We start from the raw sequence: 16,208 nt of genomic DNA on the forward strand, positions 1-16,208 counted from the left end.
GACTACTCCCTAATTTCTCTGACACAGGCAGGAAGGCCTTCCCTGATCTCTTCTTCCCAAATAAGAATCAATTTAGAACTTTAATCAATAAGTTTTTTAGGTGGTGGTATTTTATGAGATTATTTAGGGTGAAAGGAGTGTTTTAATTTGAGCTCCTTTGCTGGTAGTTTGCTGGTAGTTTGTTAGTCAAATATTTGGTACTAATATGCATGATTGCTTATGATATTTTAATCATAGAATAGTATAAAGAACCTGATTATATAAAAGCCCTAATAGATATAGAGCATTTTTGAGGGATAAAGGAGTTTAATTAAAAAATATAAGAAAAATTATTATAAAAGTGGTTATTGGGTTAATGTTTGCTTGCTGTGTTTTTGCTTTTAGTGTGCTAAGGTTGTGCTATGGTAATCATTGTTAATACAGTTATAGATCTAGAAAAATAAGAGCTTAGCCCCAGTATTGTAACAATGAAATAGTTAATTATTAGCCAGGAGTGCTAGGCAGAGGCCGTCTTATTAGAGGCACAAAGTCTGTATGGGGTAAAACTTTTAGATAAATTTAATTGACAACTTTTGCAGAAGAATTGATGTTGGTATTAACAGGGTCATATTTTTATTATGTTGTGACATGCTGTACTGTTGCCCTATGAGACTGTAACTTTTCTGTTAAGGTCACCACAGAAACAGAAAACAGGCCTACATTCACCTGACTTACATAAAATGTTAATAAGCCCTAAGGCCAAAAGATAACGTGTAAAGATTTATTATAGAAACAAAATACAGAAAGCATCTTGTTCTTCCTTAAGGACAAACTGACGTAATGTAAACTAACCCTGTATAGACATGAGTGAGCATCTTGTATCCTGGATACACTCTGAGTGACGGTATAAAAACTGTTGTCAAAAAATACAGACAGACTTGGCCCTATCAAGGCTGGTCTCACGTGTCTTCTATCACTCACCGACGCCGTTCATCCTAAGGGAACCCCCTGGATCCTGCTGGGGCTGGACCCCGGCAGGTCGAAATTAGTAGAAGGGAGAAAAATTACAAAAATTAGGGCAGAAATCGAGATTAAAAATCCATAGAAAAGACAGCCTTCAGAATGGGAGAAAATAATAGCAAATGAAGCAACAGACAAAGAATTAATCTCAAAAATATACAAACAGCTCATGCAGCTCAATTCCAGAAAAATAAACGACCCAATCAAAAAATGGGCCAAAGAACAAAACAGACATTTCTCCAAAGAAGACATACAGATGGATAACAAACACATGAAAAGATGCTCAACATCACTCATTATCAGAGAAATGCAAATAAAAACCACAATGAGGTACCATCTCACATTGGTCAGAATGGCTGCTATCAAAAAGTCTACAAACAATAAATGCTGGAGAGGGTGTGGAGAGAAGGGAACCCTCTTACACTGTTGGTGGGAATGCAAACTAGTACAGCCGCTATGGAGAACAGTGTGGAGATTCCTTAAAAAACTGGAAATAGAACTGCCATATGACCCAGCAATCTCACTGCTGGGCATACACACCGAGGAAACCAGAATTGAAAGAGATGCATGTACCCCAATGTTCATTGCAGCACTGATTTACAATAGCTAGGACATGAAAGCAACCTAGATGTCCATTGGCAGATGAATGGATAAGAAAGCTGTGGTACATATACACCATGGAATATTACTCAGCCATTAAAAAGAATTCATTTGAACCAGTTCTAATGAGGTGGATGAAACTGGAGCCTATTATACAGAGTGAATTAAGTCAGAAAGAAAAACACCAATACAGCATATTAACGCATATATATGGAATTTAGAAAGATGGTAACAATGACCCTATACAAGGGACAGCAAAAGAGACACAGATTTAAAGGACAGACTTGTGGACTCTAGGAGAAGGTGAGAGTGGGATGATTTGAGAGAATAGCATTGAAGCATATATATTACCATATGTGAAATAGATCATCAGGCCAGGGTCTATGCATGAGACAGGGTGCTCAGGGCTGGTGCGCTGGGATGACGCTGAGGGAATGGGACAGGGAGGGAGGTGGGTTCAGGATGGGGAACACATGTATACCCATGGCTGATTCATGTCTACGTATGGCAAAAACCACTACAATATTGTAAAGTAATTAGCCTTCAACTAAAACAAATAAATTAATTTTTTAAAAAGCCATAGAAAAGATCAATGAAACCAACAGTTAATTCTTTGAAATGATGAACAAAATTGACAAGCCTTTGCCAGATTTACCAAGCAAGAGACACACAGGATTCAAATAAAATCAGAAATGGAAGAGAAGATATTACAGCTGATACCACAGAAATACAAAGGATCATAGAGACTACTCTGAACAATTATACACCAATAAATTAGACAACCTAGAAGAAATGGATAAATTCCTAGAAATATATAACCTATCCAAACTGAATCATGATGAAATAGAAAATCTGAACAGACCAATAAAAGTTAGAAGATTGAATCAGTAATCAAAAATCACCCTACAAACAAAAATCCAGGATCAGACAGCTTGACTTGTGAATTCTTCAAAGCATTCAAAGAAGAATTAATATCAATCCATCTCAAATTCTTCCAAAAAATACAAGAGGAGGGAACTTCTCCAAACTCATTTAATGAGGCCAGCATTGCCCTGAAACTAAAAACCAGACCCTCATCAGGACTCCATGAACAGTATGAAAAGGTAAAAAGATATGACCCTGAACGATGAACTCCCCAGGTTGGTAGGCACCCAATATGCTACTGGAGAAGAGCAGAGAAATAGCTCCAGAAGGAACCAAGAGACTGAGCCAAAGTGGAAACGACGTACAGTTGTGGATGCATCTGGTGGTGAAAGTAAAGTCCAATGCAGTAAAGAACAGTATGGCATAGGAACCTGGAATGTTAGGTCCATGAATCAAGGTAAATTGGAAGCAGTCAAACATGTGATGGCAAGAGTGAACACCGACATTTTAGTAATCAGTGAACTAAAATGGATGGGAATGGGTGAATTTAATTTAGATAACCATTATATCACTACTGTGGGCAAGAATCCCTTAGAAGAAATGGAGTAGCCCTCACAGTCAACAGAAGTGTCTGAAATGCAGTACTTGTATACAATCTCTACAACAACAGAATGATCTCGGTTTGTTTCTAAGGCAAACCATTCAACATCACAGTAATCCAAGTCTGTGTTCCAACCACTAATGACAAAGAAGCTGAAGTTGAACGGTTTTATCACGACCTACAAGATCTTCTAGAACTAACACCAAAAAAAAAAAAAAAAAGATGTCCTTTCCATCATAGGGGACTGGAATACAAAAGTAGGAAGTCAAGAGATACCTGGACAGGCAGGTTGGGCCTTGGAGTACAAAATGAAGCAAGGCAAAGACTAACAAAGAGTTTTGCCACGATAACGCACTGGTCATAGCAAACACCCTCTTCAAACAACACAAGAGATGACCCTACACATGGACATCACCAGATGGTCTTACCAAAATCAGATTGTATAATCAATCCGATTTTGGTATTGACCATCTGGTGATGGTCTCCCTGTCCCTGTCCCTGTCCCTGCCTCTTTCTTTGCAGCTGAAACTGGAGAAGCTCTATACAGTGAGCAAATACAAGACCAGGAGCTGACTGTGGTTCAGATCATGAGTCCTTATTGCCAAATTCAGACTTAACTGAATAAAGCAGGAAAAACCACTAGGCCATTCAGGTATGACCTAAATCAAATCACTTATGATTATACATGTGTGTTGTCGCTTAGTCGTGTCCAACTCTTTGTGACACCATGGACTGTAGCCCACGAGGCTCCTCCGTCCATGAGATTTTCCAGGCAAGAGTACTGGAGTGGGTTGCCATTTCCTTCTCCAGGGGATCTTCCCGACCCAGGGATCAAACCCGGGTCTCCTGCATTGCAGGCAGACGCTTTACCCTCTAAGCCACCAGGGAAATGTTCCCTTGGTATCTCTAATTGTCTTGAAGAGATAGTCTTTCCCATTCTATTGTTTCCTCTATTTCTTTGCATTGTTCACTTAGGAAGGCTTTCTTATCTCTCCTTACCATTCTTCAAACTCTGCATTCAGATGGATATATCTTTCCTTTTCTCCTTTGCCTTTTGCTTCTCTTCTTTTCTGATCTATTTGTAAGGCCTCCTCAGGCAACCCATTTTGCCTTTTTTGCATTTCTTTTTCTTGGGGATGGTTTTGACCATCACCTCCTATACAATGTTACAAACCTCTGTCCTTAATTCTTCAGGCACTCTATCAGATCTAATCCCTTAAATCTATTTGTCACTCCCTTATAATCGGACATGGAATGACAGACTAGTTCAAAATTGGGAGAGGAGTACGTAAAGGCTGTATGTTGTCACCCTGCTTATTTAACTTATATGCCGAGTACATTAGGCGAAATGCCAGGCTGGATGAAGCACAAGCTGGAATCAAGATTTCTGGGAGAAATATCAATAACCTTAGATATGCAGATGACACCACTCTTATGGCAGAAAGTGAAGAGGAACTAAAGAGTCTCTTGATGAAAGTGAAAGAGGAGAGTGAAAAAGCTGACTTAAAACAACACTCAAAAAACAAAGATTATGGCATCTGGTCCCATCACTTCATGGCAAATAGATGGAAAACAATGGAAACAGTGATATTCTTTATTTTCTTGGGCTCTAAAATCAATGTGGATGGTGACTGCAGCCACAAAATTAAGATGCTTGCTCCTTGGAAGAAAAGCTGACAAACCTAGATAGCCTGTTAAAAAGCAGAGACAATACTTTGCTGACAAAGGTTTGTCTACTCAAAGCTATGGTTTTTTCAGTAGTCATGTACAGATCTAAGAACTGGACCATAAGGAAGGGTGAGCACTGAAGAATTGATGGTTTTGAGCTGTGGTGTTGGAAAAGATTCTTGAGAGTCCCTTGGACTGTAAGGAGATCAAACCAGTCAATCCTAAAGAGAATCAATCCTCAATATTCATTGGAAGCACTGATGCTGAAGCTGAAACTCCAATACTTCAGCCACCTGATGCAAAGAGCTGGCTCACTGGAAAAGACCCTGGTGCTAGGAAAGACTGAAGGCAGGAGGAGAAGGGGATGACAGAGGACCAGATGGTTGGTTGGCATCACTGACTCAGTGGACATGAATTTGAACAAACTCTGGGAGATAATGAAGGACAGGGAAACATGGTGTGTTGCAGTCCATGGGGTTGCAAAGACTCAGATACAACTGAGTGAATGAACAATAGCAACAAAAAAACAGACAAGGATGACACAAAAAAGGAAATTGCAGACTAATATTCTTGATGAACATGGATGCAAAAATCCTCAACAAAATATTAGCAAACCAAATTCAACAGTATTACAGTAAAAGGATCAAATGAGATTTAGTCCCCGAAATGCAATGATGGTTCAATATCCACAAAGCAATCAATGTAATACATTAAAAGGAAGGATACGTGCCATGATCATCTTAATAGACAGAGAAAAAGCATTTGGTAAAATTCAACAACTGTTTGTGATAAAAATTTTCAACAAAGTGTGTGTAGATGGAAACTACCTTAATGTAATAAAGGTCATATATGATAAGTCCACAACTAACATTATACTCAAAGGTGGAAAGCTGAAAGCTTTTCCCCTGACATCAAGAACAAGACAAGGATGCTCACTCTTGCCATTTTTATTCAACATCGTATTGTAAGTCTTTGCAGGAGTAATTAGGCAAGAAGAAAAAGGCATCCAGACTGGAAGGAAAGAAGTAAAACTGTCAGTTTTTGCAGATGACATACTATTTATAGAAACTCCTAAAGACTCCACCAAAACAGTCCATTAGAACTAATAAATTAATCAAATTTGCAGAATACAAAATCAACATACAGAAATCTATTGTATTTCTATAGATTAATAACAAACTATCAGAAAGGGAAATTAAGAAAACAGTTGCACCAAAAAGAATACCCCAAAATAAATTAATGAAGGAGATGAAAGACCTATACACTGAAAATTATAAGACATTGATGAAAGAATTGAAGATGACAAAAGTAAATTAAAGATATCCCATGCTCATGGATTGAAAGAATCAATATTGTTAAAATGTCCATATTATTCAAAGAAATCTACAGTTTCACTACCAACTCTATCAGAATTCCAATGGTATTTTTCACAGAAACAGAATAAATAATTCTAAAATGTGTATGAAATCACAAAAGACTCCAAATAGCCAAGGCATGCTTTAGAATGAAAAATCTGGAGGCATCACTGATTTTAAATTATATTACAAAATTATAGCAATGAACACAGAGTAGTTTTCCATAAAAACAGACACACAGGTCAGTGGAAAAGAATAGCCCAGAAGTAAACCCATGCATATATGGTCAATTAATTTACAACAAAGGAACCAGGAATATACAGTGAGGAAAAGACAGTCTCTTCAATTAATGCTGGAAAAATGTGACAGTCACATGCAAAAGAATGAAACTGGACCACTACCTTATTCCATACACAAAAATTAACTCAAAATGGATTAAAGACTTGACAGAAGGCCTGAAACCAGAAAACTCTTAGAAGAAAACATAGGTGGTAGGTTCCTTGTCATTATTTTGGGATGATTATTTTTAAAACAAAAAAGTGGGACTACATTAAATCCAGACACTTCTGCACAGCAAAGAAGTCCTTCAATTAAATGAGAAGGCAACTTGCTGAATGGGAGAAAATATTTGCAAATCATATTTCTGATAAAGGTTTAATATCTAAAACATATAAGGAACTCATATAACTCAATAGAAAAAAAGGCAATTTAAAAAGGGGCAGAGGATCTTAATAGACATTTTTTTTTGAAGAAGACATACAAATGGCAAACAGGTACATGATAAAAAGAAAGATACTCAACATCACTAACCATCAGAGAAATGCATATCAAAACCACAGTGAACTATCACTTCATACCTGTTAGGATGGCTATTATCAGAAAGACAAGAAGTAAGTGTTGGTGAGGATGTGGAGAAAAGGAAACCTTTGTGAACTTCTGGTGGCAATGTAAATTGGTGCAATCACTTTAAAAAACAGTATAGAGGGGTCTGAAAAAATTAAAAACAGAACCAGCAATTCCACTTCTAGGTATTTATCTAAAGAAAATGAAAACACTAATTTGAAATGATATATGCACCTCCATGTTCATTACAGCATTATTTATAATAGCCAAGATATGGAGACAACCTAACTGTCCATCAAAGGATAAAGTGATAAAGATGTGATATGTATGCTGTACCACTTACAGTGGTAGGTGTGCATATATACACATGCACAAACACGTATATACACATACACATATATAGAAGAGTATTAATCAATAAAAAAGGATAAAGTCTTGCCATTTGTGTCAACACTTATGGACCTTAAGACATCATGCTAAGTAAGTAAAATGTGTCAGACAGAGAAAGACAAATACCATACAGAATGGAACTGAAACAAAACCAAAAAGCAAAATAGATACAGAGAACAGATTGGTGGTTGCCATAGTTAAGGGGTGGGTGAGATAGTGAAGGGAATCAAAAGGTAAAAGCTTCAAGTTATAAAATTAGTAAGTTATGTAGATTTTAATATACAGCATGATGACTATAGTTAATACTGTACTGCATATTCAGAAGTTGAATAGATCTTATAAGTTCTCATCAGAAAAAAATGTTTTTGGTAACTGTATAGTGAAGGATATTAATTAGGCTTATTGTAGTGATCATTTTGAAATATATACAAATATCAAGTTATGTTGTACTCCTGAAACTAGTATAATATTTTATGAATTATACTTCCATTAAAAATTCAGCATTCAATGGAGGAATTAAGCTCCCTGACTTCAGACTATACTGCAAAGCTAACAGCAATCAAAATAGAATGGTGCTGGCATTAAAACAAAAATATAGATCAATGGAACATGATAAAAAGCTCCCAAATAAATCCACACCCCCATGGTCAATTAATATACGACAAAGGATGCAAACTATATAATGGAGAAAAGCCCGTCTCCTCAGTAAGTGGTGCTAAGAAAACTGGACAGCTACAAGAAAATCACTAGAGGAAAACATAGGCAGAACACTCTGACATAAATTGAAGCAATATGTTTTTGGATACACCTTCTAGAGTAATGGGCTTCCCTGGTGGCTCAGCTGGTAAAGAATTTGCTTACAATGCGGGAGACCTGGGTTCGATCCCTGGGTTGTGAAGATCCCCTGGAGAAGGGAACAGCTCCTCACTCCAGTATTCTGGCCTGGAGAATTCCATGGACGTATAGTCCATGGGGTCGCATAGAGTCTGACATGACTGAGCGACTTTCACTGTCTGTCACTGTCTAGAGTAATGGAAATAAAAATAAATGGGACCTAATTAATCTTAAAATATTCTTGACAGCAAAGGAAACCATAAGCAAAATGAAATAACAACCTACAGAATGGGGGAAAATGTCTGCAAATAATGCAACTGACAGGGGGTTAATCTCCAAAATATACAAACAGCTCATACAGCTCAATATCAAAAAAACAAACCACCGAATCACAAAACTGGACAGATCTAAATAGATATTTCTCCAATGAAGACATACAGAATGGCTAAAAGCACATGAAAGGATGAGCAACATCACTAATTATTAGAGAAATGGAAATCAAAGCTACAATGAGGGGGCTTCCCTGGTGGCACAGTGGATAAGAATCTGCCTGCCAATGCAGGAGACACAAATTCAATCCCTGATCCGAGAAGCTCCCGCATGCCACAGAGCAACAAGCCTGTGTACCACAGCTACTGAGCTGGTGCCCTAGAGTCCGCAAGCTGCAACTACAGAGGCTGTCTACCACACCTGCTGAAGCCTGCAAGCCCTAGAGCCCATGCTCCACAACAAGCGAAGCCACTGCAGTGAGAAGCCTGCACACAACTAGAGAGTAGCCCCTGCGTGCTGCAACTAGAGAAAAGCCCACTCAGCAATGAAGACCCAGCGCAGCCAAACAAAAACTACAATGAGGTATCACACCACAGTGGTCAGAATGGCCATCATCAAAAAGTCTACAAATAATAAATGGTGGAGAAGGAGAATAAGGAAGCCTCCTATCCTGTTGGTGGGAATGTGAACTGATGCAGCCATTATGGAGAACGGTATGGAGGTTCCTTAAAAAATTAAAAACAGAGCTTCCATATGATCCTGCAATCCCACTCTTAGGCATGTATCTGCAGAAAACCATAGGTGGAAAAGACACATGCATCTCAATGTCCATTGAAGCATTATTTACGATAGCCAAGATCTGGAAGCCTAAATGTCTAAACCTAAATGTCTATTGACAGAGGAATGGAAAAGATGTGGTATATTTATACAGTGGAATATTACTCAGCCATAAAAAGAATGAAATAATGCCATTTGTAGCAACGTAGATGGACCTAAAGTGTATCATACTAAATGAAGTATGCCAGGCAGAGAATGACAAATATGTGATATTGCTTATATGTGAAATATGAAAAAATGATACAGAGGAACTTATATGCAAAATAGAAATAGACCCACAGACATAGACAATGAACTTATGGTTAACAAAGGGGAAAGGAGCAGGGGGGAAGGATACATTAGAAATTTGATATTAACATAAAGATAAACTATATGTAAAATAGATAACCAACAACAACCTACTGTATAGCACAGGGAACTATACTCAATATTCTGTAATAACCTATAAAGGAAAATAATCTGAAAAAATGTATACCTGAATCACTTTGCTGTACATCTGAAACTAACACAACATTGTAAATCAACTCTACATGCATTAAAAAAATTCAGCATCCAAAACTCTACTCTGGACATCCTAGATGAGAATTTGCACTTTTTTTCTTTTTTAAAATTTATTTATTTTTTATTGAAGGATAATTGCTTTACAGAATTTTGTTGTTTTCTATCAAACCTCAACGAGAATTTGCATTTTTAATAAGACTTGCAAGTGATTCACATTAAAGCTAGAGACATATTTGCCTACAGGGGTTTAGAAGAAAGAAGGGGGTGAGAGTATTTGAGAGGAAGGAATGGTCTCTTAGGAAAAATAATCACTGAGCATGATCAATGTGCATGTATATGCCCTTGAGTGACCTCTGTGATACATGCAGAAACATCTCCCATGTGTAGCCAGGTCTGTTCCCAATTGTAGTTTCGCAAACTGCCAATAAGCCTTGAGGGCCTACAGGCAGAGCTACCTTGGGTGGAATGAGAGCTATCAGAAGGGGCTTTTCCAGGTAAGAGAAAGATGATATCCCCCAGGCATGGGAGCAAGGGGGAGCTCATGCCTCTTTGATTATGAACTACATGTATTAGGTCACTGAAAATAAGGGGGGTTGGTAGAGGCCCCAGAAAGGAGCCTCTGGCTGAGTGTGTTGATTTGCTAGCATGGAGCATTATCCCTGGGCTCACCTGCACACAAATGGCTTTTCAGTTGCAAAGAAATTCTGTGGCCACATTTCCTCCAAATAACATTTCATCTTCATCAGAGATGGCCACAGTGTATTAACTTAATAGGAAGTTCCAAGTGATTATTTTCCAAAGAACACATCTAAGGGTGGGGATGAAGGAAGACAAATGCACTGACATGTAGATGCCAGTTCCAATAAGTTCAAGTTGTTAACTGCCCCCAAACGTTTAATCATGCTTGTTCATACAGTTAATGCAAAGAATTAAGAGCCATGTGGGTGCTTTGGGATGTCCTTGCAGGCCAAGCGTAATGGTATGTTTCAGATACTGACCATTCAGAAACTATACCTGATCAATCAGAATGGTCATCCTACCAGTTAGCACTGGCCTTTGACAAACCACAGCTTGTTCCTGCCTAGCTGGTAGGTCGCAGCTGATTATCTGTCTTTGCAGGCAGCTCTTAGAGGCTCAGTAGGTCTCCAGTGCTTCCCTGGTGACTCAGAGGTAAGGAATCTGCCTGCCAGTGCAGGAGACATGGGTTGAATCCCTGGGTCGGGAAGTCCTCCTGGTGAATGAAATGGCAATCCACTCCAGAATTCTTGCCTGGGAAGTCCCATGAACAGAGGAGCCTGGTGGGCTACAGTCCACGAGGTCACAAAAGAATCAGACATGACTGAGTGACCAAACAACAGCAGCAACAACAGCAATGTTTCCAGCAGGTTTTGAACACAGACTTTAGGAGAAACAGAGCATATACAGTTATTATCATTTCTCTCAAGTGGCACACCAGACATTTTTTGTAGGGGGGCAGGGCTGCTAACAACATTCTAAATCATAGAAGGGGTCAGATGAGTAGGACAACTACACTTTGTCTAAACAGAGGCCCTATCTACCAGCACTGGGGAAAACCTAGGCTCTAATTACAAATGGGAGTTCCTGACTTGTCCTCAGTCTCACCAGAAATGATGACTGACAGTGGTGAAGTCACTGTCAGCACCCCACAGCCCTGGGCTGCATCTGTCATGGCCTGATGTGTGTCACTATTTGTGTTGGTCTTTCTTTTTAAGTTATAATTGAACATAAAATTTCCTCTCCAAATGGAGAGTCAATGTGATTTCTCCCTATATCCAGCTGAGCCCCCATTTCTGCTCTGCTGAGCTAACCTGGAACTTTTTTGGTTAACCTCCAGCAAAGAATTAAGAAAGGAGTTGCTGGTACCAGCTAGACTTCAACTCTTCCTGGCTTGGAACAATGGACTGCACATCAGAATTACTTCGGTGGCTTCTAAAATATGTCCATGCTTAGATCCCACTCCTGAACAACTGACTTAGAATCACTGGAGAAATTTCTTTAAGACCAATGTCCAGCAAAGACACCACCAAAAAAGAAAATTACAGGCCAATATCTGATGAATATAGATGCAAAAATTCTCAACAAAATATTAGCAAACTGAATCCAACAACACATAAAAAATATCATGAACCATGACCAAGTGGGATTCATTCCAAGTTCACAAGGATAGTTTAGCATACACAAACCAATCAATGTGATGCACAAGATAAACAGAAGACAAAAGACACATGAATCATCTCAATAGGTGTAGAAAAAGCATCTGACAAAATTCAACATCAATTCATAATATCATCAAAGTGAGTACAGAGGGAACATATCTCAAGATAACACAAGCTATTTATGACAAATCTACAGCCAATATAACACTCAGTGTTGAAAGACTTCCCACTAAAATCTGAACAAGGATGCCCACTCTCACCTCTTCCATTCAACACAGTACTGGAAGTCCTAACCACAACCATCAGACAAGAAAGAGAAATAAAAAGTATCCAGATTGGAAGAGAAGAAGTAAAATTGTCTTTATATGCACATGATATGATACTGTATATAGAAAAATATCTACACAAATTATCTACAAAAGACTCTACACAAAAGCTATTAGCACTGATAAATAAATTCAGCAAGGTAGCAGGATACAAGATTAACATACAGAAAATGTTGTACTTCTTTATACCAACAACAAAATATCAGAAAGGGAATGTAAAACAAAACCTTTTAAAATCACAACCCCCAAATAAAGTATTTAGGAATAAACTTCACCAAGGATGTGAAAGACTTATACACTGAGACCTATAAAACATTAATAAAGTAAACTGAAGATGATTCAAAGAAATGGAAAGATAACCCATGCTCTTGGATTGGAAGAATTAATATTGTTAAAATGGCATACTACCCAAAGCAATCTAGAGATTTAATGAGTTCTACTTCAAATAACTCATAGTATTTTTCACAGAACAAGAACAGATGATCCTAAAATTTATATGGGACCATCAAAGACCTAGAATTGCCAAAGCAGTCCTGAAGAAAAAGTACAAAGCAGGAGGCATAACCCTTCTAGACTTCACACAATACTACAAAGCAACAGTAATCAAAACAGCATGGTATTGGCATAAAAATAGACGTATAGATCAATGGAATAGAATAGAGAGCCCAGAAATGAACCTACACACCTATGGTCAATTAATCTTCAACAAAGAATCCAAGAATATACAATGAGAAAAAGATAATCTCTTCACAAGTGGTATTGGGAAAGTTGGACCTACCTGTAAATCAGTGAAGTTAGAACACACCCCCTCATCGTACAAAAAATAAATTCAAAATGGCTTGTGAAGTCACTCAGTTGTGTCTGACTCTTTGCGACCCCATGGATTGTAGCCTACCAGGCTCCTCTGTCCATGGGATTTTTCCAGGCAAGAGTACTGGAGTGGGTTGCCATTTGCTTCTCATTTCCTTCCTCCCCTGACCCAGGGGTTAAGCCTGGGTCTCCTGCATTGCATGCAGATGCTTTACTGTCTGAGCTACCAGTTCAGTTCAGTGACTCAGTCATGTCCAACCCTTTGCGACCCCACAGACTGCAGCATGCCAGGCTTCCTTGTCCATCACCAACTCCCGGAGCTTACTCAAACTCATGTCCATCACATTGGTGATGCCATCCAACCATCTCATCCTCTGTCGTCCCCTTCTCCCCCCACCTTCAATCTTTCCCAGCATCAGGGTCTTTTCCAATAAGTCAGTTCTTCATATCAGGTGGCCAAAGTATTGGAGTTTCAGCTTTAGCATCAGTCCTTCCTGTGAATATTCAGGACTGAATTCCTTTGGGATTGACTGGTTGGATCTCCTTGCAGTTTAAGTGACTCTCCAACAAGAGTCTTCTCTGATACCACAGTTCAAAAGCATCAATTCTTTAGCACTCAGTTTTCTTTATAGTCCAACTCTCACATCCATACATGACTACTGGAAAAACCATAGCTTTGACTAGATGGATCTTTGTTGGCAAAGTAATGTCTCTGCTTTTTAAAACACTGTCTAGGTTGGTCATAGCTTTTCTTCCAAGGAGCAAGCATGGCTGAGCACCAGGGAAGCCCTGAAGACTTATAAGACATGAAACCATAAAACTCCTAGAAGAGAATGCAGGCACAACATTTTCTGATATAAATTGTCAAATGTTTTCTTACTCTCAAGGCACTAGAAATAGAAACAAAAATAAACAAATGGGACCTAATCAAACTTACAAGCTTTTACACAGCAAAAGAAATGATAAACAAAATGAAAAGATACCTACAGAATGGGAGAAAATATTTGCAAACAATGCAACTGATAAGGGATTAATCTCCAAAATATACAAACAGCTCATACAGCCACAAAAAACAAACAACCCAATCCAAAGATTGGCAAAAGACCTAAATAGACATTTCTCTAAAGAAATACAGGTTGCCAATAGGCACGTGAAAAGATGCTCAATGTCACTAAATATAAGAGAAATGCAAATCAAAATACAATGAGGTACCACCTCACACTAGTCAGAATGGCCACTATGAAAAAGTCTACAAAGTAAGAAATGCTGGAGAGGGTGTGGAGAAAAGGGAACCGTCCTTGCAGTCACTATGGAAACTAGTATAGACATTCTTCAGAAAACTAAAAATAGGATTACTATGTGATCGAGAAATCCCATTCCTAGGTACATATCTGGAGAAAACCATAATTCAGAAAGATACAGGGACCCTAATGTTCACTGCAACACTGTTTACAATAACCAGGACATGGAAGCAACCTAAATGTCATCAACAGATGAATGGATAAAGAAGATGTTGCACGTATATACAATGGAATAGTACTCAGCTATAAAAAAGAATGAAATAATGCCATTTGCAGTGACATGGATGGATCTAGAGATTTTCATACTGAGTGAAGTAAGTCAGACAGAAAAAGACAAATATATTATATTGCTTATTTGTGGAATTTAAAAGAATGGTACAGATAAACTTGTTTGTAGACCAGAAATGGAGTCACAGATGTGGAGAACAAGCTTGTGGTAACCACAGGGAAAAGGGGGAGAAGGATAGATTGCGAGGTTGGGGATTGACATATATACACGACTATATATAAAACATCAATAGCTAGCTAATAAGAACGTGCTGTATAGCATAGCAAACTCTACTCAAAATCAGGCAATGACCTATAAGGGAAAAGACTAAGAAAGAAAGGGTGTATGTATATGTGTAGCTGATTCACTTTCCTGTATGGTAGAAAGCGGCACAACATTGTAAATCTAATATACTCCAATAAAAATTAATTAAAGAGACCCGCAAAGTACATGCACCCCTATGCTTATAGCAGCACTCTTTAGAATAGCCACACATGGAGATAATCTAAATATCTACTATAGATGAATGGGTATAGAAGGTGTGGTATGTATATACAATGGAATACTACTCAGCCATAAAAAAGAACAAAATAATGCCATTTGCAGCAACATGAATGCAACTAGAGATGATCATACTAAGTGAAGTAAGTCAAAAAGAGAAAGACAAATACCATATGATATCACTTATATGTGGAATCTAAAAAAATGATACAAATGAACTTATTTACAAAACAGAAACAGACTCACAAGACCTGAAAAATAAACTTATGGTTACCAAAGGGGAAAGAAGGGGTAGGGATATAGTTGGAATTAAAAGATATAGATTACTATATATACAATAGATGAGCAAGGACCTACTGCATAGCACAAAGTAATATACTCAATATTTTGCAATAACCCATAATAGAAAAGAGTCTGAAAAAGAATATATAGGCACAACTGAATCACTTTGCTATATACTATGAACTCCACAAATCAACTATATGTCAATACAAAATAAAAATTAAGAAAACAAAGCTGTCTTACCTGGCTCCAGCTGGAGAAGGCCCACTCCACACACAAATGCTGGTTACAGGCCTGGGTGTCGACCGGCCGCTTGGCAAGCTGGGTGCACATGTCACTGGACACAGGAGTGGAGACCCCTGAGGCTCTCAGCTTCTGGCAGGTCACCCGGCGTGTCTGGACGCCTCCCCCACAGCTCCGGGTACAGGCCGACCAGGAGGTCACCATCCACCTGGAATAGGAAGGAGGGTGAGTGCAGAGGGCCAAGCCGTGAGCAGAGAAATGATGCCATACACACTCAGGAAAGGAGCCCCATGGCACCCTCCTGTTCTTACCACACAGCAGCTAACTGCGGGGCCGTGTCTCTTTTCACAGAATATACCTGGGGTGGTAGGCTAAAAATGCCACCCCCACCCCTCCCAGATAGCTACATGAAATCATCCCTGGAAGCCTGTGAATGTTACCTTATTTGGACAAAGAGTACTTATAGATAAGAGTTAAAGAATTTGAGATGAGCTTGTCCTGCATTATCTGGTTAGGCATTAAATACCATGACGTGTTC

General features: G+C 38.6%; 1 protein-coding gene across 4 annotated transcripts in view; it reads right to left on the minus strand.

The window, feature by feature from the left end:
* Positions 1 to 16,208, minus strand: part of ADAMTSL1 (ADAMTS like 1) — a 1,078,174-nt gene that overhangs the window by 24,222 nt on the left and 1,037,744 nt on the right. For all 4 annotated transcript variants that reach the window (XM_043891080.1, XM_043891079.1, XM_043891082.1 and 1 more), the window contains one exon: positions 15,671 to 15,878. In XM_043891080.1, the coding sequence (XP_043747015.1) occupies positions 15,671 to 15,878 (208 nt within the window). The remainder of the gene's footprint in view (positions 1 to 15,670; positions 15,879 to 16,208) is intronic.

This window comes from Cervus elaphus, chromosome 29, assembly GCF_910594005.1.
Source record: "Cervus elaphus chromosome 29, mCerEla1.1, whole genome shotgun sequence".
NCBI lineage: Eukaryota > Metazoa > Chordata > Mammalia > Artiodactyla > Cervidae > Cervus > Cervus elaphus.